Source organism: Podarcis cretensis, assembly GCF_951804945.1.
Source record: "Podarcis cretensis genome assembly, chromosome: 12".
Taxonomy (NCBI): domain Eukaryota; kingdom Metazoa; phylum Chordata; class Lepidosauria; order Squamata; family Lacertidae; genus Podarcis; species Podarcis cretensis.
In genome coordinates this window covers 47,475,134-47,492,831 of record NC_137181.1, presented here as the reverse complement: position 1 = coordinate 47,492,831, position 17,698 = coordinate 47,475,134, and the positions used below count along the sequence as shown (strand labels likewise).

General features: G+C 43.4%; 1 protein-coding gene across 5 annotated transcripts in view; it reads left to right on the top strand.

Moving 5' to 3' along the window:
* Positions 1–17,698, top strand: part of CPNE4 (copine 4) — a 274,129-nt gene that overhangs the window by 174,646 nt on the left and 81,785 nt on the right. For all 5 annotated transcript variants that reach the window (XM_079947325.1, XM_079947327.1, XM_079947326.1 and 2 more), the window contains 2 exons: positions 6,519–6,698; positions 14,961–15,032. In XM_079947325.1, the coding sequence (XP_079803451.1) occupies positions 6,519–6,698; positions 14,961–15,032 (252 nt within the window). The remainder of the gene's footprint in view (positions 1–6,518; positions 6,699–14,960; positions 15,033–17,698) is intronic.

Genomic DNA, 17,698 nt, shown 5'->3' with positions numbered 1-17,698 from the left:
ATAATTATTACAATGTTAATATAATTATAAGTACAGTAGTTAAGTTCTAAATTTGCACAGATGTTGGTTTCATTGAGACCATTGGGACCAAGGAACATCCAAAGTAAGGAGGCTTGAAAGAATGTAAATCCTGCTGCGTTTACTCGTAAGATGTAAATAGGGGGAGAATGCAAGAGTCCAAAGACGGTTCATCTTCATTTTTGTTTCTCTGAAGGCAAAAATTTGGCTGAAACTAAAAGGTGTGATTTACCATCTATACATCATTTTCATGTACTTCTCTCTTAATAGTATGCAATCTGTGGATTTTATATCAACTTTCCACAATTTCCCCCAACTTTCCAATTGAATGTTGTGTCCCACATCCTGAGCCCATTTAATCATAACTGATTTAACCTCTACATCTTTGGTTTCCCACTCTAATAAAATAACATCTTTACCATTTTCACTGGTGTGTAAAAGGTGGTCCTTGGGAGTATGCGCACCTTGGTGAATGCTGGACAGTGGCGCCAGGGTGTGCCTGTCAGATCCACATAACCCAAGTTCACATAGCCAAGAGGAAGAGACCTTTTCTGCATGGCCACAAGCTGCAGCTGTTAACATGTCCAGTGGGAAGGGATTTAATCCCTTTTTATGACAGCCTCACCTGCCTGGACTCCTTTGATTAGCTTTATTTGATTTGTGGCAGATCTTCTAAATTGTTATATGTAACAAATATAACCATTTAAATCATGTAAGTTTGTTTTTATTTTGATTATATATTTTGTGGTTTTATATTTTGATTTTGTTCTGTGAACTGCCCTGAGACCTCCAGGTATAGGGCGGTCTATAAATTCTAATAATAATAATAATTTTTGTTGTTGTTTAGTCGTGTCCGACTCTTTGTGATGCCTCCCGCAGTTTGGTCATAATAGTAAGTTGAGTCATGAGTCTTCTTCATGGGTGTGCTGGAAAACTGAAAAACTAGTGCAGTCTTGAAAGCAGTAATTCAAATCAGTGCAATTATGAAAGGTTCAGCCCATCATCTTGATTCAAAATGGTGTCCAAATGTGTCCAAACATCGGTAGAAACCTCCTCCTTGATGTCAAGAATGCAACATTTAGCTATGCTATCTTAAGAGATGTTGAAATGTATAATGAACAACTTTCCATAATACATATGTGTGTGTGTGTGTGTATGCAGATAGATAAATAAATAGACAGACAGAACTAGTGTTGGCAGGGTATTGGCATATCATCAAAACTAAAAGAAGAGAAGTACATTAACTGAATTATGGGGAAAGTGAAGCATAGAATTCAAATAGCTTATATATTCTACTTCATGTATTTCCTTCCTAGTCAAACTGAATGACCTAAAAAAAAAAAGTCTTCTGTTCATTTCATATTTTAATGGAGAGTCACACGAAGAAGTGCATTTGAATGCACTTGAAAGGCACCTCACTCAAGAATATCAAGTACCTAATGATTAGTTAAAGCAGTAGCTCAGAGAATGGAAAGGCCTTCTCAGCAGAAGAAAAATGATCGGACTGCAGAGGGATGTGTGTGTGTGTGTATAAGAGAAAGCTCTAGAAATTATGCAGGGATATTTCTTAAATGCTGTAGTAGTATCTTGTTCAATAAGAACAAATATATATGAAGCAAAGTAGTGATATGGTAACCTAAGAATAAAATAGATGATAATATCCCAAATTTAAGTGTGGGGTGGTGGTGGTTTGTTTTTGTTTTGTTTTTATTTTATTTTTTGTACAGTGGTACCTCGGGTTACATACGCTTCAGGTTACAGACTCCACTAACCCAGAAATAGTGCTTCAGGTTAAGAACTTTGCTTCAGGGTGAGAACAGAAATCGTGCTCCGGCGACGCGGCAGCAGCAGGAGGCCCCATTAGCTAAAGTGGGACCTCAGGTTAAGAACAGTTTCAGGTTAAGAACGGACCTCCGGAACGAATTAAGTACTTAACCCGAGGTACCACTGTATTCTCATTTTCTCCTGTGAACCGCCCTGGGATCTTTGGATGAAGGGCGATACGGAAATTTTAACAACAACAACAACACCACAGGGCCATCTCTACTATTAAGCAGAGAGAGGCAGCTGAATTGGGGTATCATAAAAGGGCATCCAATGTGTTATGTAGTGAAGTTTCACCCTGGGCCAGCAGGGGGATACTGTATATAGTTTTCACTCAGGTCTGTAGATAGTTTTCCCTCAGGTCCACGTCAGTTATTTTAGGCGGGAACTCTGGGCTGTTGTTGTTACAATGTTGACAGCCAGCTGCCTATAAAAGCAGGCCGGCTGAGCTGTTTGCAGGCAGTTCTATTCCAGCTTACAAGAATAAAGAGCTACTTGGAGAAATCGCTGTGTCGTCTGCTATGTCAACCCACAACTTAACACAATGGCTAGTCATTGGGGATGGGTGGCTGCATGGAGAGAGCTACAGGGCAACTGGCCTCCCATCTGCTGCGTTGCTGTGCTTACTGAGATGAGGAGGACAAGGTGGCAGAAGCTGGCGCTGGGCAAACACAGCAATGGAAGTGCCAGATTGACTCCGCTGCTGTGCTTGCACCATGCCAAGCTCACCACCATTTCAGCAGGTGTAGTTTGTCACGCATTAAAAGTCATGTGGGCTTATTTGCAAGGCAGTGGTCTAGGATTGCAGCCTAAATAACTCATCCCTGGAGCAAAGTAGGGATTTGAAAGAATTAGGTTAGTGCCCGAATCCTGGGACATTCCAACACTATACCGAAAAAAAGAGCTTCACATGAGTAAAGGTAAAGGTAAATTACCGTATTTTTCGCTCTATAACACACACCCGACCATAACACGCACGTAGTTTTTAGAGGAGGAAAATCCGTAGGCATGCCACCCGTAGGCATTCCCTCCATAACACGCACAGACATTTCCCCTTACTTTCTAGGAGGAAAAAAGTGAGTGTTATGGTGCAAAAAATACGGTAGGTCCAGTCGTGACCGACTCTGGGGTTGCGGCGCTCATCTCACTTTACTGGCCGAAGGAGCCGGTGTACAGCTTCTGGGTCATGTGGCCAGCATGACTAAGCCGCTTCTGGCGAACCAGAGCAGCGCACGGAAATGCCGTTTACCTTCCCACCGGAGCGGTACCTACTTACACTTTGATGTGCTTTCGAACTGCTAGGTTGGCAGGAGCAGGGACTGAGAAACAGGAGCTCACCCCGTCATGGAGATGCGAACCGTCAACCTTCTGATCAGCAAGTCCTAGGCTCTGTGGTTTAACCCACAGCGTCACCCACGTCCCGTGAGCTACTCATCACTAGTCTCAAACATCAGTCAATGTGAAAGCAATAGCTCTAAAGCCTGGTGACCTTTCTGACTGTTTGTGGAATGGAGATGAAGTGGTGTGAAAGCAGAGTTAATAATAAAAAGCCAAACTTACTCATGAGCTACCAAGTGAAGTGTAAATTGCTTTGTGCTTCTGTTGGAATCTCATATAAGTTATTGCTGCCTGGAAAGTTTCATCTTGTTAATTTCCATTACTCCTAAAAATAGCACTGCTCTCCACAGCCACATTCGGGGTTTTCTCTCTTAGGGTTCTCAGATTTAATCAATATTTAGGAATGGCCATTTAATGATTTTTAATGCACATAATTTCTCTCAAATATGTGTGTCTTGCATCACAGAAATAATCTCCAAGAGGCATACATGAAAGTATACAATCACAAATCTGCAAAGCTAAAATTTATATTTATATTTATATTATTTATATGTCTATATTAAAACATTTTTAAGATCTAAAAATGGTTCAGATTCTCAAAACAAAACAAAATGGAACATTTCAGGAATGTGCAGGTCATCTAAGAGATATATAGCTTCAAAATATAGTAAAATACTGGCTCTCATTACTGAGTAGCACACTCTGGAAATAATTGATGATCAGAGAGCAAAGAAATGCGCTTCTAAAAGGTGTCTGAAACATGCCACATTCAAAATGGCATGAGCGATGGTATTCCAGGGTCTTGGTGACGCTACAGAGAAGGACTGTTTCCATAATATTACAAGGTGACAGGGCATCTTCCAATGAGGGTAGTGGCCTACTGGGTAGGTTATATGCTGTATCCTGGTCACAAGTTCTTTAAGTTTTTATATGGCAGTGGACACTTGGTAGGAAATGAGATGGATTGAATATAGTGCAACTTACTTCTGAGTAGACAAACATTGTGCTGTCAGTCATGAAAGCCTAAAGTCTGCTCATGCCATATTTCTGCTTCAACCTTCAATCAATTCTTTGGTCAAAATCTAAAGCTTGTGAAAAGCTACTCTTTCTTGAGAGTGGTGCTTTCTTGAGAGGCCTCAGACCATGGAGAACTGTTATGATTTGATTCCACCTTCACAGCATGTGCAGACGTGATTCACAGAGTGAGAGCTCTCTGATCTTCCTTCCTCAAGCACAGTAGGCAGAATCCAGCAGGTCACGACTAAGGGTGGAATGAGACGTTGATGAGGAATAGGAACGTGACACCAGAAACACTCAACAAGAATGTCCTTCTTAAAATGAGGCAGCTGGGGTGTATGGGGCCAGAGAAGGATTCTCTCTCCTGAGCTTCCCTGACTACTTCCCTCTTTGTTCTGGCATCTAGAGTAATTTGCTTTTCCCTCCCAGAAGCAGGGACGTGGGTGGCGCTGTGGGTTAAACCACAGAGCCTAGGACTTGCCGATCAGAAGGTCGGTGGTTCGAATCCCCGCGACTGGGTGAGCTCCCGTTGCTCGGTCCCTGCTCCTGCCAACCTAGCAGTTCGAAAGCACGTCAAAGTACAAGTAGATAAATAGGTACCACTCCAGCGGGAAGGTAAACAGCGTTTCCGTGCGCTGCTCTGGTTTGCCAGAAGCGGCTTAGTCATGCTGGCCACATGACCCGGAAGCTGTACGCCGGATCCCTCGGCCAATAAAGCGAGATGAGCGCCGCAACCCCAGAGTCGGCCACGACTGGACCTAATGGTCAGGGGTCCCTTTACCTTTACCTTTACCCAGAAGTAGATGATGAAGTGTAATGCGGTAGGAGGCAGGAGAAAGTCCTACTTGCGATATCATGTCACATGTTCCCATTACTACATACTGTATTACAGGGGAGAAGATGAAGAACTGAAAATGAGGCTGCCATTTTTGGCAGCCATCCCATGTTCTTCATCACATCCAGTCCCACCTTGAGCCCATTTGCAAATTGTTGGGTCTTGTTTTTGTTTCAACAGAGTCCTGTTCCATCACTTTCTATGGGAATTGCTTATTCTGACTAACCTTTGCTGAATTTACATCATAAAACCCTTCACTGTTCACATGTTCATCTGCAGGTTGGCAAGGAATGAAACATCTGATTTGCTTGTGCAAATCAGCGATCAATCCTGCATCTTTTATGTATCCCAAATGTTCAGATGATAAAATTTTGCCTAAGCTCATCTCCTTTGCTGTCTTTTAATGAAGAAATTCTATCCATCTGCATGCTGTTTTATTTCCACTAATAGGTGTGTTCACACATTACGCTGGACACAGGGACAAGTTGTCTGTACACGTGCAAGTGCTTGAGTGAAAGAGGGTGTGCTTGTTCATAGTTGTGTAGAGGTGCACAGGTGCACAGACTATACACTTGCTGAACATTACATGTGAATAACTGAACAAGTGTACAGCTGAACTGTTGGGTATGCAGGTACACAGACTGTACACTCACTGAATGTAGCATGTGAACACCCCAATGACTTTATTTGTTTTTCTGAAAAGTATGAATCTTTAAGCTAGGCTTCAGCAACCTTGCACCTCCCAGATACTTTGAATTACAGTTGATGGGAGTTGTAGTACGAAACCTGTTGAGGGCACCACATTGGTGGTTTAAAACTTCACCAAACCTATTTTAGCAAGGCCCAAAATAATGATAATGATAATGATAATGATAATAATATATTTATATCCCACCCTCCCCAGCCGAAGCTGGGCTCAGAGCAGCTAACAACAGTAAAATGATACAACATCCTACAATCATTTCATTATAAAATCAGTTCAAATCAGATTAATGGCAACCATTGGGCTCTGTGAGGATTGCCAAAGGAGGGGGTCAGGCTGTGCCTTGGCCAAAGGCCTGGTGGAACAGCTCTGTCTTGCAGGCCCTGTGGAAAGATGTCAAGTCCCACAGGGCCCTAGTCTCTTGTGACAGAGCGTTCCACCAGATCAGAGCCACAGCCGAAAAAGCCCTGGCTCTGGTTGAGGCCAGCCTAACCTCTCTGTGGCCTGGGACCTCCAAGATGTTTTTCTTTGAAGACTGTAAGGTCCTCCGTGGGACATACCAGGAGAGGCGGTCCCATAAGTATGAGGGTCCTAGGCCATCAAAAATGGTTCATGTCCTGATATTCTTTTGTTTTAAAGAAAGTGCTTTTCAGCAGTAGTTGTGCTAAACAGCCATCATTTACACCCCTTCTTCCACTTGGTGGAAGAGATTTTTACATGTCATTTTTCCTCCAGTTGAATTAAAAAAAACACCACTCATATAAACTGTATTTTGATTGACAGGTCGACAGGACGGAAGTGATCCGAACTTGCATAAATCCCATCTTCTCAAAGCTTTTCACAGTGGACTTCTATTTTGAAGAGGTTCAACGGCTGCGATTTGAAGTCCATGACATCAGCAGCAACCACAATGGGCTTAAAGATGCAGACTTCCTTGGTGGCATGGAATGTACTCTTGGGCAGGTAGGAACCGTGGCTTTCCTGCTTATTACTTTTTGGGTAAATCTATAATTACTGGCAAAACGCGTTCGTTGTGCTTTCTCCATGTGGGAACTGGATGAAATGAAGGTTTGAATTTGATGGCTTTTTATCGTTGCTGTTATTATAATTCTCTTTTAACACAAAGGCATCTCCTCACAACGGTCTGGTTACAGTCTGTGTACAGTAGCTTACAGACACACCCCATCCCTTCAAAAGGTAGCTATTTTGGAAACTGCACCAGAGCCCACGCCTCCATCACCTTAACCCAGTGCTTTAGCATACAGACCTTTTTTGGCAAGGTGATGTCTCTGCTTTTTAAGATGTTGTCTAGATTTGTCATTGTCTCCCAAGAAGCAGGCGTCTTTTAATTTCGTGGCTGCTGTCACCATCTGCAGTGATCATGGAGCCCAAGACCTCACCTTGAGTACTGTGTCCAGTTCTGGGCACCACAGTTCAAGAAGGACACTGACAAACTGGAACGTGTCCAGAGGAGGGCAACCAAAATGGTCAACGATGCCTTATGAGGAACGGCTAAGGGAGCTGGGCATGTTTAGCCTGGAGAAGAGGAGGTTAAGGGGTGATATGATAGCCATGTTCAAATATATAAAAGGATGTCACATAGAGGAGGGAGAAAGGTTGTTTTCTGCTGCTCCAGAGAAGCGGACATGGAGCAATGGTTCCAAACTACAAGAAAGAAGATTCCACCTAAATATTAGGAAGAACTTCCTGACAGTAAGAGCTGTTCGACAGTGGAATTTGCTGCCAAGGAGTGTGGTGGAGTCTCCTTCTTTGGAGGTCTTTAAGCAGAGGCTTGACAACCATATGTCAGGAGTGCTCTGATGGTGTTTCCTGCTTGGCAGGGGGTTGGACTCGATGGCCCTTGTGGTCTCTTCCAACTCTATGATTCTATGATTCTAAGAAAGTAAAATCTCTCACTGCCTCCTTTTCTTCCCCTTCTATTTGCAAGGAGGTGATGGGACCAGTGGCCATGATCTTCGTTTTTTTGATGTTGAGCTTCAGACCATATTTTGCGCTCTCCTCTTTCACCCTCATTAAAATAGTAGTAGTAGTAGTAGTAGTAGTAATAATAATAATAACAACAACAACAATAATAATAATAATAATAATAATAATAATATGTGCACTAAAGGGGAGGGAGAAACTGCAGCTCTTTTGGACCCCAGTAATTCCTATCACTGGTTGTCCAAATATCTCACTTATCAGTTACAACTTTGACTTCACTGCTTGGCTAAAAGCACTGAAAGGTGGGACCAGCCAGGCTGGTTCATCTCACAGAAATCAGTTAGAAAGCTGCACGTTTTGCATCAATTTACCTTCCTTCTTGGAAGGATATAGGCTTACATAAAAATAAAAATAAAAATAAAAATAAAAATAAAAATAAAAATAAAAATAAAAATAAAAATAAAAATAAAAATAAAAATAAAAATAAATCAAAGTCTGGACCCCCTTGCAGGCATGGGCCCAAGTGCACCATTATCATCTCATGTTGAGCCTGGGAAGTTTTCCATTATCTTAATGAAGATCAGCAAAGTACAGACTGAGAACTGTATTATAAGTCTGACAGATTAATTTTGACCCACTGAATGCCAGTTTTTGCCTGCAAAATGCAGGCAAAAGAGGTCAAACTTAAGACAGTCAAAGGGTGCTCATTTAGTCATATCAGAGATCTGCAATTCTGGGCTGCATCAATAGGAGTATAGCATCTAGATCAAGGGAAGTAATAGTGCCACTGTATTCTGCTCTGGTCAGACCTCACCTGGAGTACTGTGTCCAGTTCTGGGCACCACAGTTCAAGAAGGACACTGACAAACTGGAACGTGTCCAGAGGAGGGCAACCAAAATGGTCAACGATGCCTTATGAGGAACGGCTAAGGGAGCTGGGCATGTTTAGCCTGGAGAAGAGGAGGTTAAGGGGTGATATGATAGCCATGTTCAAATATATAAAAGGATGTCACATAGAGGAGGGAGAAAGGTTGTTTTCTGCTGCTCCAGAGAAGCGGACACGGAGCAATGGTTCCAAACTACAAGAAAGAAGATTCCACCTAAACATTAGGAAGAACTTCCTGACAGTAAGAGCTGTTCGACAGTGGAATTTGCTGCCAAGGAGTGTGGTGGAGTCTCCTTCTTTGGAGGTCTTTAAGCAGAGGCTTGACAACCATATGTCAGGAGTGCTCTGATGGTGTTTCCTGCTTGGCAGGGGGTTGGACTCGATGGCCCTTGTGGTCTCTTCCAACTCTATGATTCTATGATTCTATGATCTTCCTTGAAACTTGACCCTTGAACTACTGATATTTGTTTGTTTGCATTTTTGATATTTCAGCAGCTTCTAATATCTGTTTTCTGCTTGGTTGCAACTTGCTGGCTTAGAAGCCAGCAGTCTTTATGATCTTTCTTGGTAGGGGATTTTTATGCCTATAAATAAGCAATAAACATGATTTATAATTGATGGCAGTTTCCAAAAGGTGACTAGTTAAGAGGCATGCATATTCAAAGGGCAGTTTAATGCCAGTAAAAATTGATTTCCTCTCAATTATATAATTGATGCCCTGCATTGCCTAATTTTTCATTACTGTCGAAGGCAATGATGAAGGCATTTAACTGCCAAATTGATCCATTTTACTATTCGTTTGTTTGACAGCTTGTGGCTGGGAGAACAAAAAAGCAGCATTTCTGTGTGATAAATATTTGCTGTGGCAAAATTACTCTTCGAGAACTGCACTCCTTTAAACGAGCGAGTGAGTGACAGAAGCATCAAAATAATTCCAACCACACTATTTAAGAAAATGTACCTACTGCATGAGCAAAGATCTCAGTGTTTGACACTTCATTAGAAATCTCTCAGGGTTTCTTACTGGAAGGTTTGTAATGAATCCCATCTTGCAGTGGCGTAGCGTGGGTTGTCAGCACCCGGGGCAAGGCAAGTAATTTGCGCCCCCTAACCCGCACGCCTGGCACACACACCCCCTCCACAGTGGGCGGCGACCCGGCGGCTTGGATTGGATTCGCACAGCAGTGAGAGAGAGTGAGTGAGCCAGGTAGGGGCAGAGAGCTGCGAGTGCGAGCGTGCCCCCCCCAGATGTTGCGCCCGGTGTGGCCGGCCCCCCTGCACACCCCACGCTACGCCACTGCCATCTTGTACTTGTTTATGGACTGCATTCTATCTTGCTCCTTCCTCAAGGGAGCTCAAAGTGGTGAACATGGCCTCCACCAAATTTTGTCCTTACATCAATCCTGCAAAGTAAGTTAGGGCCAGTCACAATCTCTCAACCTACCATAAGTCCTAAAGTGAGCTTCACAAAGTGGGTGGGTTTTTGAACCTCTCTCTCTCCAGGGCAAGGAACGCAGGTGGCACTGTGGATTAAACCACAGAGCCTAGGACTTGCCGATCAGAAGGTTGGCGGTTCGAATCCCCGTGATGGGGTGAGCTCCCGTTGCTCGGTCCCTGCTCCTGCCCACCTAGCAGTCAAAGTCAAGTAGATAAATAGGTACCACTCTGGCGGGAAGGTATACGGTGTTTCCGTGTGCTGCTCTTGTTCTCCAGAAGCAGCTTAGTCATGCTGGCCACATGTTCGCTATACTCCGGCTCCCTCGGCCAATAAAGCGGGATGAGCGCCGCAACCTCAGAGTTGGCCATGACTGGACCTTACTCTCCAGGGCAACACGCTCTCTGCTATGAACAATGGCTCTCAATGAGAGGTGGGAGGTTATATGATGCTGTTAAGCAGAACGTTGGTCATAGAGTTGGATAGTGAAATCACTGCTGACACCCCACCCCATCCCCATTAACCAAGAAGCTGAATGAGCCAGGGTTAATCTTCTACCCTCAGGCAGGAGATATAGAATTGTAACCAGTCGTACCAACAGGCATGTTATGTATTGAAGTGCTACCCTGGCCACCAGGGGTATTATGTATATAGTTTTCACTCAGGTCCACATAGCGTGTTCTCCTTCATGGAGAGCACATGTTGCGGTGGGGTCTGCTGAGCCACCCCTCTGTTACCAGGCAGGGTCTCTAAAGATGGCCTGGGGCAGTGATTGGTTCACTGGGTTGCTGGGGTAAAAGTTATGTTGCAATTTTGGTGGGAGGGGTAAAATGTTTAAATTCTCTGCACGCACCCTGGAGCTTTCTCTTTGCTGCGTGCAACGGATCACCCGCCCACCCGCCCTTGAGTAAGGGGTTGTTGCATTGACCTTGCTATGCCTGTCATGGGGTCGTCTACCATTGGGGCAGGGGCCTGGTAGGAATTTTGTCCATCTGGCTGATTGGCTGGGCCATTTAGTTTTTGCCTATTGCGTAGCAAATCGTCACAACTTGTAAGGTTGCGGTTAGGCATTGGTTATAAATTGGTGGAGGAGGGGTTAGGATAGGCTGGGCCTGCCCCTCCATGGTTGCTGCGGAAAGGGAATTCCGTTAAAGGAATCCTGGGGCTTGCCATCTTTTCGTCCAATCCCTGGAATGGGACTAGGGCTGGCAAGCCTTCGTGGAGCATGCGGATGAGAATTGAGGGTCTGTGACTCAGCTCCATTTCTCCCCGACTTGCTTTCCCCCGCACTGTCTTTCGGTGGTGCCCGGAAGTCAGTTCTGTCCCCAGGCGGGGGGACAGATAGTCTTAACCAATGCCTAAACAACCACTCACGGTTTTGTATTTAAATAAAGTTGTGGCCAAAATTATGCCAAAAACCTTAAACAAAAATTAAGTGTGTGTTGTGAGTTATTTGGGGGGTTGCTTGGGGACCTCGACACGCAACAGTTAAATTAGGTGGGAAACCCTGGGTTGTTGTTGTAGTACAATGTTGACAGCCGGCTGCCTATAAAAGCAGGCCGGCTGAGCTGTTCAGTTCAGTTCAGTTCAGTTCCAGCTTACTTATAAAGAACTACTTGGAGGAATCTCTGTGTCATCTGCTTTGTCAACCCACTACTTAATACTAGTGACAAAGGTGGGATAAAACAGTTTCTATCCATGGGCTGTTAGGCTGCTGAACAGAAAATAATATAGTGCAACTGACTTTCGGAGTTGGTGTGTTGTGCGACAAGCACACAGAGTGCAATGAGATTGAGTGTATTGGGGGGAGGGAGGCTTGGTTAATTAAATTGTACACAGGTTGTACATTGACAATAAAGGTATTATTATTATTATTATTCTCTCAGCACAATCCCCTCACAAAGTTGTCGTGAAGATATAAATGTGCTGGTCAAGCTGGAGGTGGGGAATCATTATCAGGGACAGAATTTTCTGAAAATGTCAATGTCAAGCCAATCCGCATAGTTCTTTTCTAATTCACGTCTTGTTCATTGATTTCAACAAGAAGCGAGTTGTGTTTTTTTACCACTTCAATTAACAATATGACCCATTCTCACATATTATATACACTGCTATGTGTATTATTGCTTGCATATATGCTCCGGGTTTTTGAAAGTATACAGAAACATACAACAGAGCATATCACTGTATAAAAATACTTACACATTAAAATGATGCTGCAGAAACTTAGTTTCACATTGGGGCTTGACTCTTACATGCATTATGCACATAATATTTTTGCAAAACATTTTGCATACCATTTGTCTGTTTTTTTTTTTAAAAAAAAGAAAAGACACACAGCATGAAAATGTGGCTCAGACAAAAATGGGTACTCAAATGCAAGAGACATAGCTCTTTTTTAAAGCAAGCCCAAACATTTTAGTTTGTCTTGCATTTGATATTTGTATCTTATAAATGAAGCTTTGCTTTTCAGCCCTCCTTTTTCATAGTGTTCTTCCTTCCACTATTGAAGCTGTGGCACATTTTGATTTATTGCACAATTGCCAGAGAAGAAAATAGGTGCCAATCATGTTCCCCCCCCCCCCCCAGGAAGTTAAGTGAGCATATGACAGATAATTGTAACAGCTTGCAGACTGACAGGGTACCTCGATCTTCCAGCCATGCAGGCAGACACGGAATCCAAAAAGCAGCAATATCTGGTTTATTTGATGCTTCGGAGGCTGTGGCTTAAGGCAGGAGTAGCTGCAGGTAGATGCATGACCAAAATGTATTATCTCCCACTGATTGGTTTCCCAAACAAGAGGTGTTCGTGCCACGTCATGTGTGTCAGCTGCAAGCCATTCTCCCTAGTTCCAGATGCAAGGGTTCATTTGTGCTGTTATGGTTGGAATGTTCTGAAGCATTCCCCTTGCTCTCATTTGGCTTCATGGTGATGCCATGAGTTGACAAATCAGAGTGAGGGCAATGCCCTGTGAGGGAAAAATGGCGACCACCAGGATGATTATCACTGGTGCTGCCCAGACTATGAAACAGGTGGAGGTGATGACTGAAAAAGTGAGTAGGGAGCATCATCATCATTTTAATTGTATGCCGCCTTTCCACAGTTAAAACTCAAGGCAGCTTACAACATAACAAGATTTACATAATTACCAACATCACAAAAGTCATAAACAATAAATAAAGGTAAAGGGACCCTTGACCATTAGGTCCAGTCGTGACCGACTCTGGGGTTGCGGCGCTCATCTCGCTTTATTGGCCGAGGGAGTCGGCATACAGCTTCCGGGTCATGTGGCCAGCATGACTAAGCCGCTTCTGGCCAACCAGAGCAGTGCACGGAAACGCCGTTTACCTTCCCTCCGGAGTGGTACCTATTTATCTACTTGCACTTTGACCTGCTTTCGAACTGCTAGGTTGGCAGGAGCAGGGACCGAGCAACGGGAGCTCACCCCGTCGTGGGGATTTGAACCACAGACCTTCTGATCAGCAAGTCCTAGGCTCTGTGGTTTAATCCACAGCGCCACCCACGTCCCTAAACAATAAATAAAACACATCAAAATGTACACAATCAAATGGAAAACAATTTCCACATAAATAATAAAATCTAAAACTAAGAATACAGCATTAGTATCAATCACAATTTAAAATGACACAGATAACAAAGAAAAGCCATTTAGAACAAAAACAGGAGCAGTTTCAGAAAGTCTTTTGCCCTCTCACCATGAGCCCACACTCTCAGACAAAAAAAGTTCTGAGGTTGTAAATAAGTGGTTGCTCATCTTTTCTTCAGCTTCTAGAAATGACATCCATTTCACTTGAAAAGTTATTGTTTTTACAATGATGGTGATGATGATGATGATGATGATATCTATACAGTGGTGCCCCGCAAGACGAATGCCTCGCAAGACGGAAAACTCGCTATACGAAAGAGTTTTCCGTTTTGGAGGTGCTTCGCAAAACGAATTACCTATGGGCTTGCTTCGCAAGACGAAAATGTATTGCGAGTTCCTGCGGTTTTTTTTTCCTTTTCCCCCCTTTTTCTAAGCCGCAAAGCCGTTTATCTGCTTATCCGCTAAGCCGATAAGCCGCTAAAAGCTGCTAAAAGCCGCTAAACCGCTAATAGCGCTAAGCCGATAAGCCGTCAACGGGCTTGCTTTGCAAGACGAAAAAACCAATAGACGAAGAGACTCGCGGAACGGATTCTTTTCGTCTTGCGAGGCACCACTGTACCAGTTTCCCCCCCCTAACAGACACAAGTTAAGTATGTGCCCACCAAGGCACTGCAGGAACATGGGAAATGATGATGGTTTACCTCAGCTTGCCGCTTTGTTAAAAAAAACCCTCAGAATGACTTACCAGGGAATGCAAACAAATAAAACCAAATTAAAAACAGCATGCAATATAAAATTCCCCAAATGCTCACCCAACCATACAGTAAAAATGCAATGTCCTACCCCACCCCACAAAAAAATGAGCAAAAGAGTAATGGCTAACTTCAGCGCCCAAAGCCTGAGTTAATTCAAATGTTTTAGCCTGGCAACTAAAAAACTTATCTATGAAGGAAGGTGCTAGTCATTGCTTCTCTGGTAAACACAGTCCACAAATGGGGCCACAACTGAAAAACCCATTTTTCACAGAGGTGGCAACAATCCTATATGCATGCTGGATTTTTTTGCCCAGAAGTAACTCCCACTGTATGAATTGAAGCTTCCTCCCTAACAAGTGTGCTCAGAATTGCAAGCTTGATTCTAGGTTTCTTCTAAGTTTCTGTGCAAGAACTATTTTGAGATCATTCACTAATCCTTCATCTTTAAAACCAGATTGTGATCTCCTGCGCTGTGGAATTACTTTAACTCTGTTTTAGTGAATTATTTGGTGAGACATGTGCATACATTTCTTAGATGAAAATTACATCACAAACCTAGATACATTTTCTAACACCCTCTCTTATCATTTCCTGCAGATTGTTTCACAGAGAAAACTCTCAAAATCTTTATTGAAACATGGCAACACGGCAGGAAAATCTTCCATAACGGTAGGTCCATCTGAATAAGCTTTTCTTTTGCCTCAGGGTATTTTTTATAAATAAAAAAGATGCAATATTCCTCACATTGACTATAACCCAGATTGTTTAAAAATGTATTTAAATACAAATGCAAAAATTAAATACAGTTTTGTGGGTTGTTTTTTTTTAAAAAAATCACAGAATGAAAACAGGGAAACGGGAAAAAACAGACTAATGGATGAGCATTTTTTAATGTAATCTTCATATACCAGCTTGCAAAGGGTTAGCAGTTTTAGTGTGTTGCAACAGAAATTTAATTGCACTAAGTCTCAGTGAAATCAGTGGGACAGATCAATAAGAACTTAATCTGCACCAATTTCAATAGGAACAAAGTATAAACAACTTAGATTTCAATCCTAACGCTATTTGGGAGTAAGACCCTAGAATTCAATAGGACTTCTGTGTATACATAGGTAACGCTGCAACCCAAGTCCAGATACAACCCAAGGTATTTTCTTTAGTTTCCCATTACTTGAGGAATTATCTAACCAGCATTATAATATGGGCATGTGGCCACAAAATGCAATGTTAAAAACTCAGGGCAATTTTAAAGGGGTTTTTGTAACCTAGTTAAATGTATCTCATGGACCTGAAACCCATCATACAAATGAGATCAGCGTGAATCATCCGGTCAGTGAGCCTGGAAGAGTAATTTTGTCTAGATTAAAAGGAGCAGTCAAACATTCAGTGACTTGTCTAAAACAAATAAGTGAACAGAAACACTTGGGGATGTGGGAGAATTTCAGCAAATATGGAAATGGGAGTAGAAGTTGCCAGTGTTTGCTTACTCAGGCCGAAGGCCCATTTAGTCCAGCATCATGTTGTCGCAGCACCCAGCCAGATATTGATGGCAAAACAACAAGCAGAATATGTGTGCAGGAACACTCTCTCCCCAAAATTATTCAGATGTATGCTGCTTCTGGTGGTAGAGACAGACCATAGCCATTGTGGTTAGTGATAGCTGACAGCCTTGCCCTCCAAGAATTTGTCTAATCCTTTTAAAAGCCATCCAAGTTGGTAGGTGTGGTGATCACACAGGGTCCCCGGACGTTTCACCATCTGTTGATCCCTGTGCCACCTCTTGATTTCTCGCTGCCACCACCCAGGCCCTACCTGGTACAATACTGAGTCCAGTCAGGGTTAAATTGGAACAGAAACTTCGGTTTATTTATTGCAGTTTAACAAGTGTGTGGTTTCGTAAACGGTATCGGTCCATTACAATCATTGGCTGCCTTTCCAGACCTATAACTTCCGCTACCTGCTCTCACTCACTAAACCACCTCTCAGATATTTGCTTGTCTTCCTAGCTCCTAACTGTTCCTGACTCAGCTTATTTTGCTACACTAACTCAACCTACCCACAGACTCTATCCCAGTTCACTCCCACTCCAACCAACCACCCAACTCCCAACTAACTCCCCTCTTCGCCCCTCCCAGAGCTGGTTTTATAGTCCCTCTGACTCCACCCCCTTGGGTTCTGATTGGGTAAGTTGTTTAACTATTTCACCTCCAGCACTCTCATATGTTAACGTCACAGTAGGTACCACTCCTTCTTGTGGGAGCAGATACCATAGTTTACCTCTGCAGTGTGTGGAAAATTGACTCAGTTTGTCCACACTGAATCTTCCGTCGTATAATGAGAAAGGAAGAAAAAGTTCTCCTGATCCCCTTTCTCCACACTAGGCCTGGGTGATGTATCAATACATCGCCCAGGACCGGTTTGAGGGCCAGAGTGCCATGGCAACTTCACTCAGCGGCATATCATGGGTGAAGGCCCCATCGTGCTCTGGCCCTCAAACCAAGGGGAAAATGAGGCGCCGGAGCCAGTGCAGCTCATTTCTCCCTCAGCGTGCTGGGTGCTGTCAGTGGACAGACTCCAGCCACTGCCTGGCACGTGGAGGAACGAGCTACATCAGCCCCGGTCCTGCAAGGCATCAGAGTGAAATCACCATCGCTCCTGCCTAGGGAGCTGTGGTCGTTTTACCTCACTCCCTCGCGGGGCTGGGCCCAATGCAGCTTGTTTGTCCCTCTGCTTTTCAACATCGCGATGTATCACTGTATTGTGAAGTTTGGCTGGTGAGACATCACAGTGTTGAAAAGCTGATTATTTCCCAGCCCTACAACGCAGCACATTTAATTTTATATGCAGCTATACGCAGGAGGGTGGGGGATCTGTGTCAATTTCACTGAAAAGTTTTTATTTTAAAAAAGTTTCAAGTTGTGTACATGAGTGTGAGAGAGAGTGGGGTCACGTTTTAACGTTGTCTCACTCTTGGGACAGTGCTTGTAATGATATTGCTTAGCTATGTGTAAGTCTGTATTCTCCACACCACGAAGCCCTTATTGCTAGGATAACAGATTTATTATTCAGCGTGATTCTGTCAGAATGGACGAAATAGATTTCTGCCCCATCCTCTCAGCTCATTGTCTAGTGAGCAGTGGTGCCCTTGTTTGGTTGGCATCTGTCTGTCTTGAAAGACAGTGGAGTGTGTCCCCAAGGCTGAATTGTCATCAACCTTTATTGCAGTCCAGAGACCCAGCAAATCATTACAAAGCAATACACAATTCATACAGCCTACCTCCAGGTTAAACAAGCATTTTGTTCAGAATATAGGAATCATTGGTTCTTGCAACCAC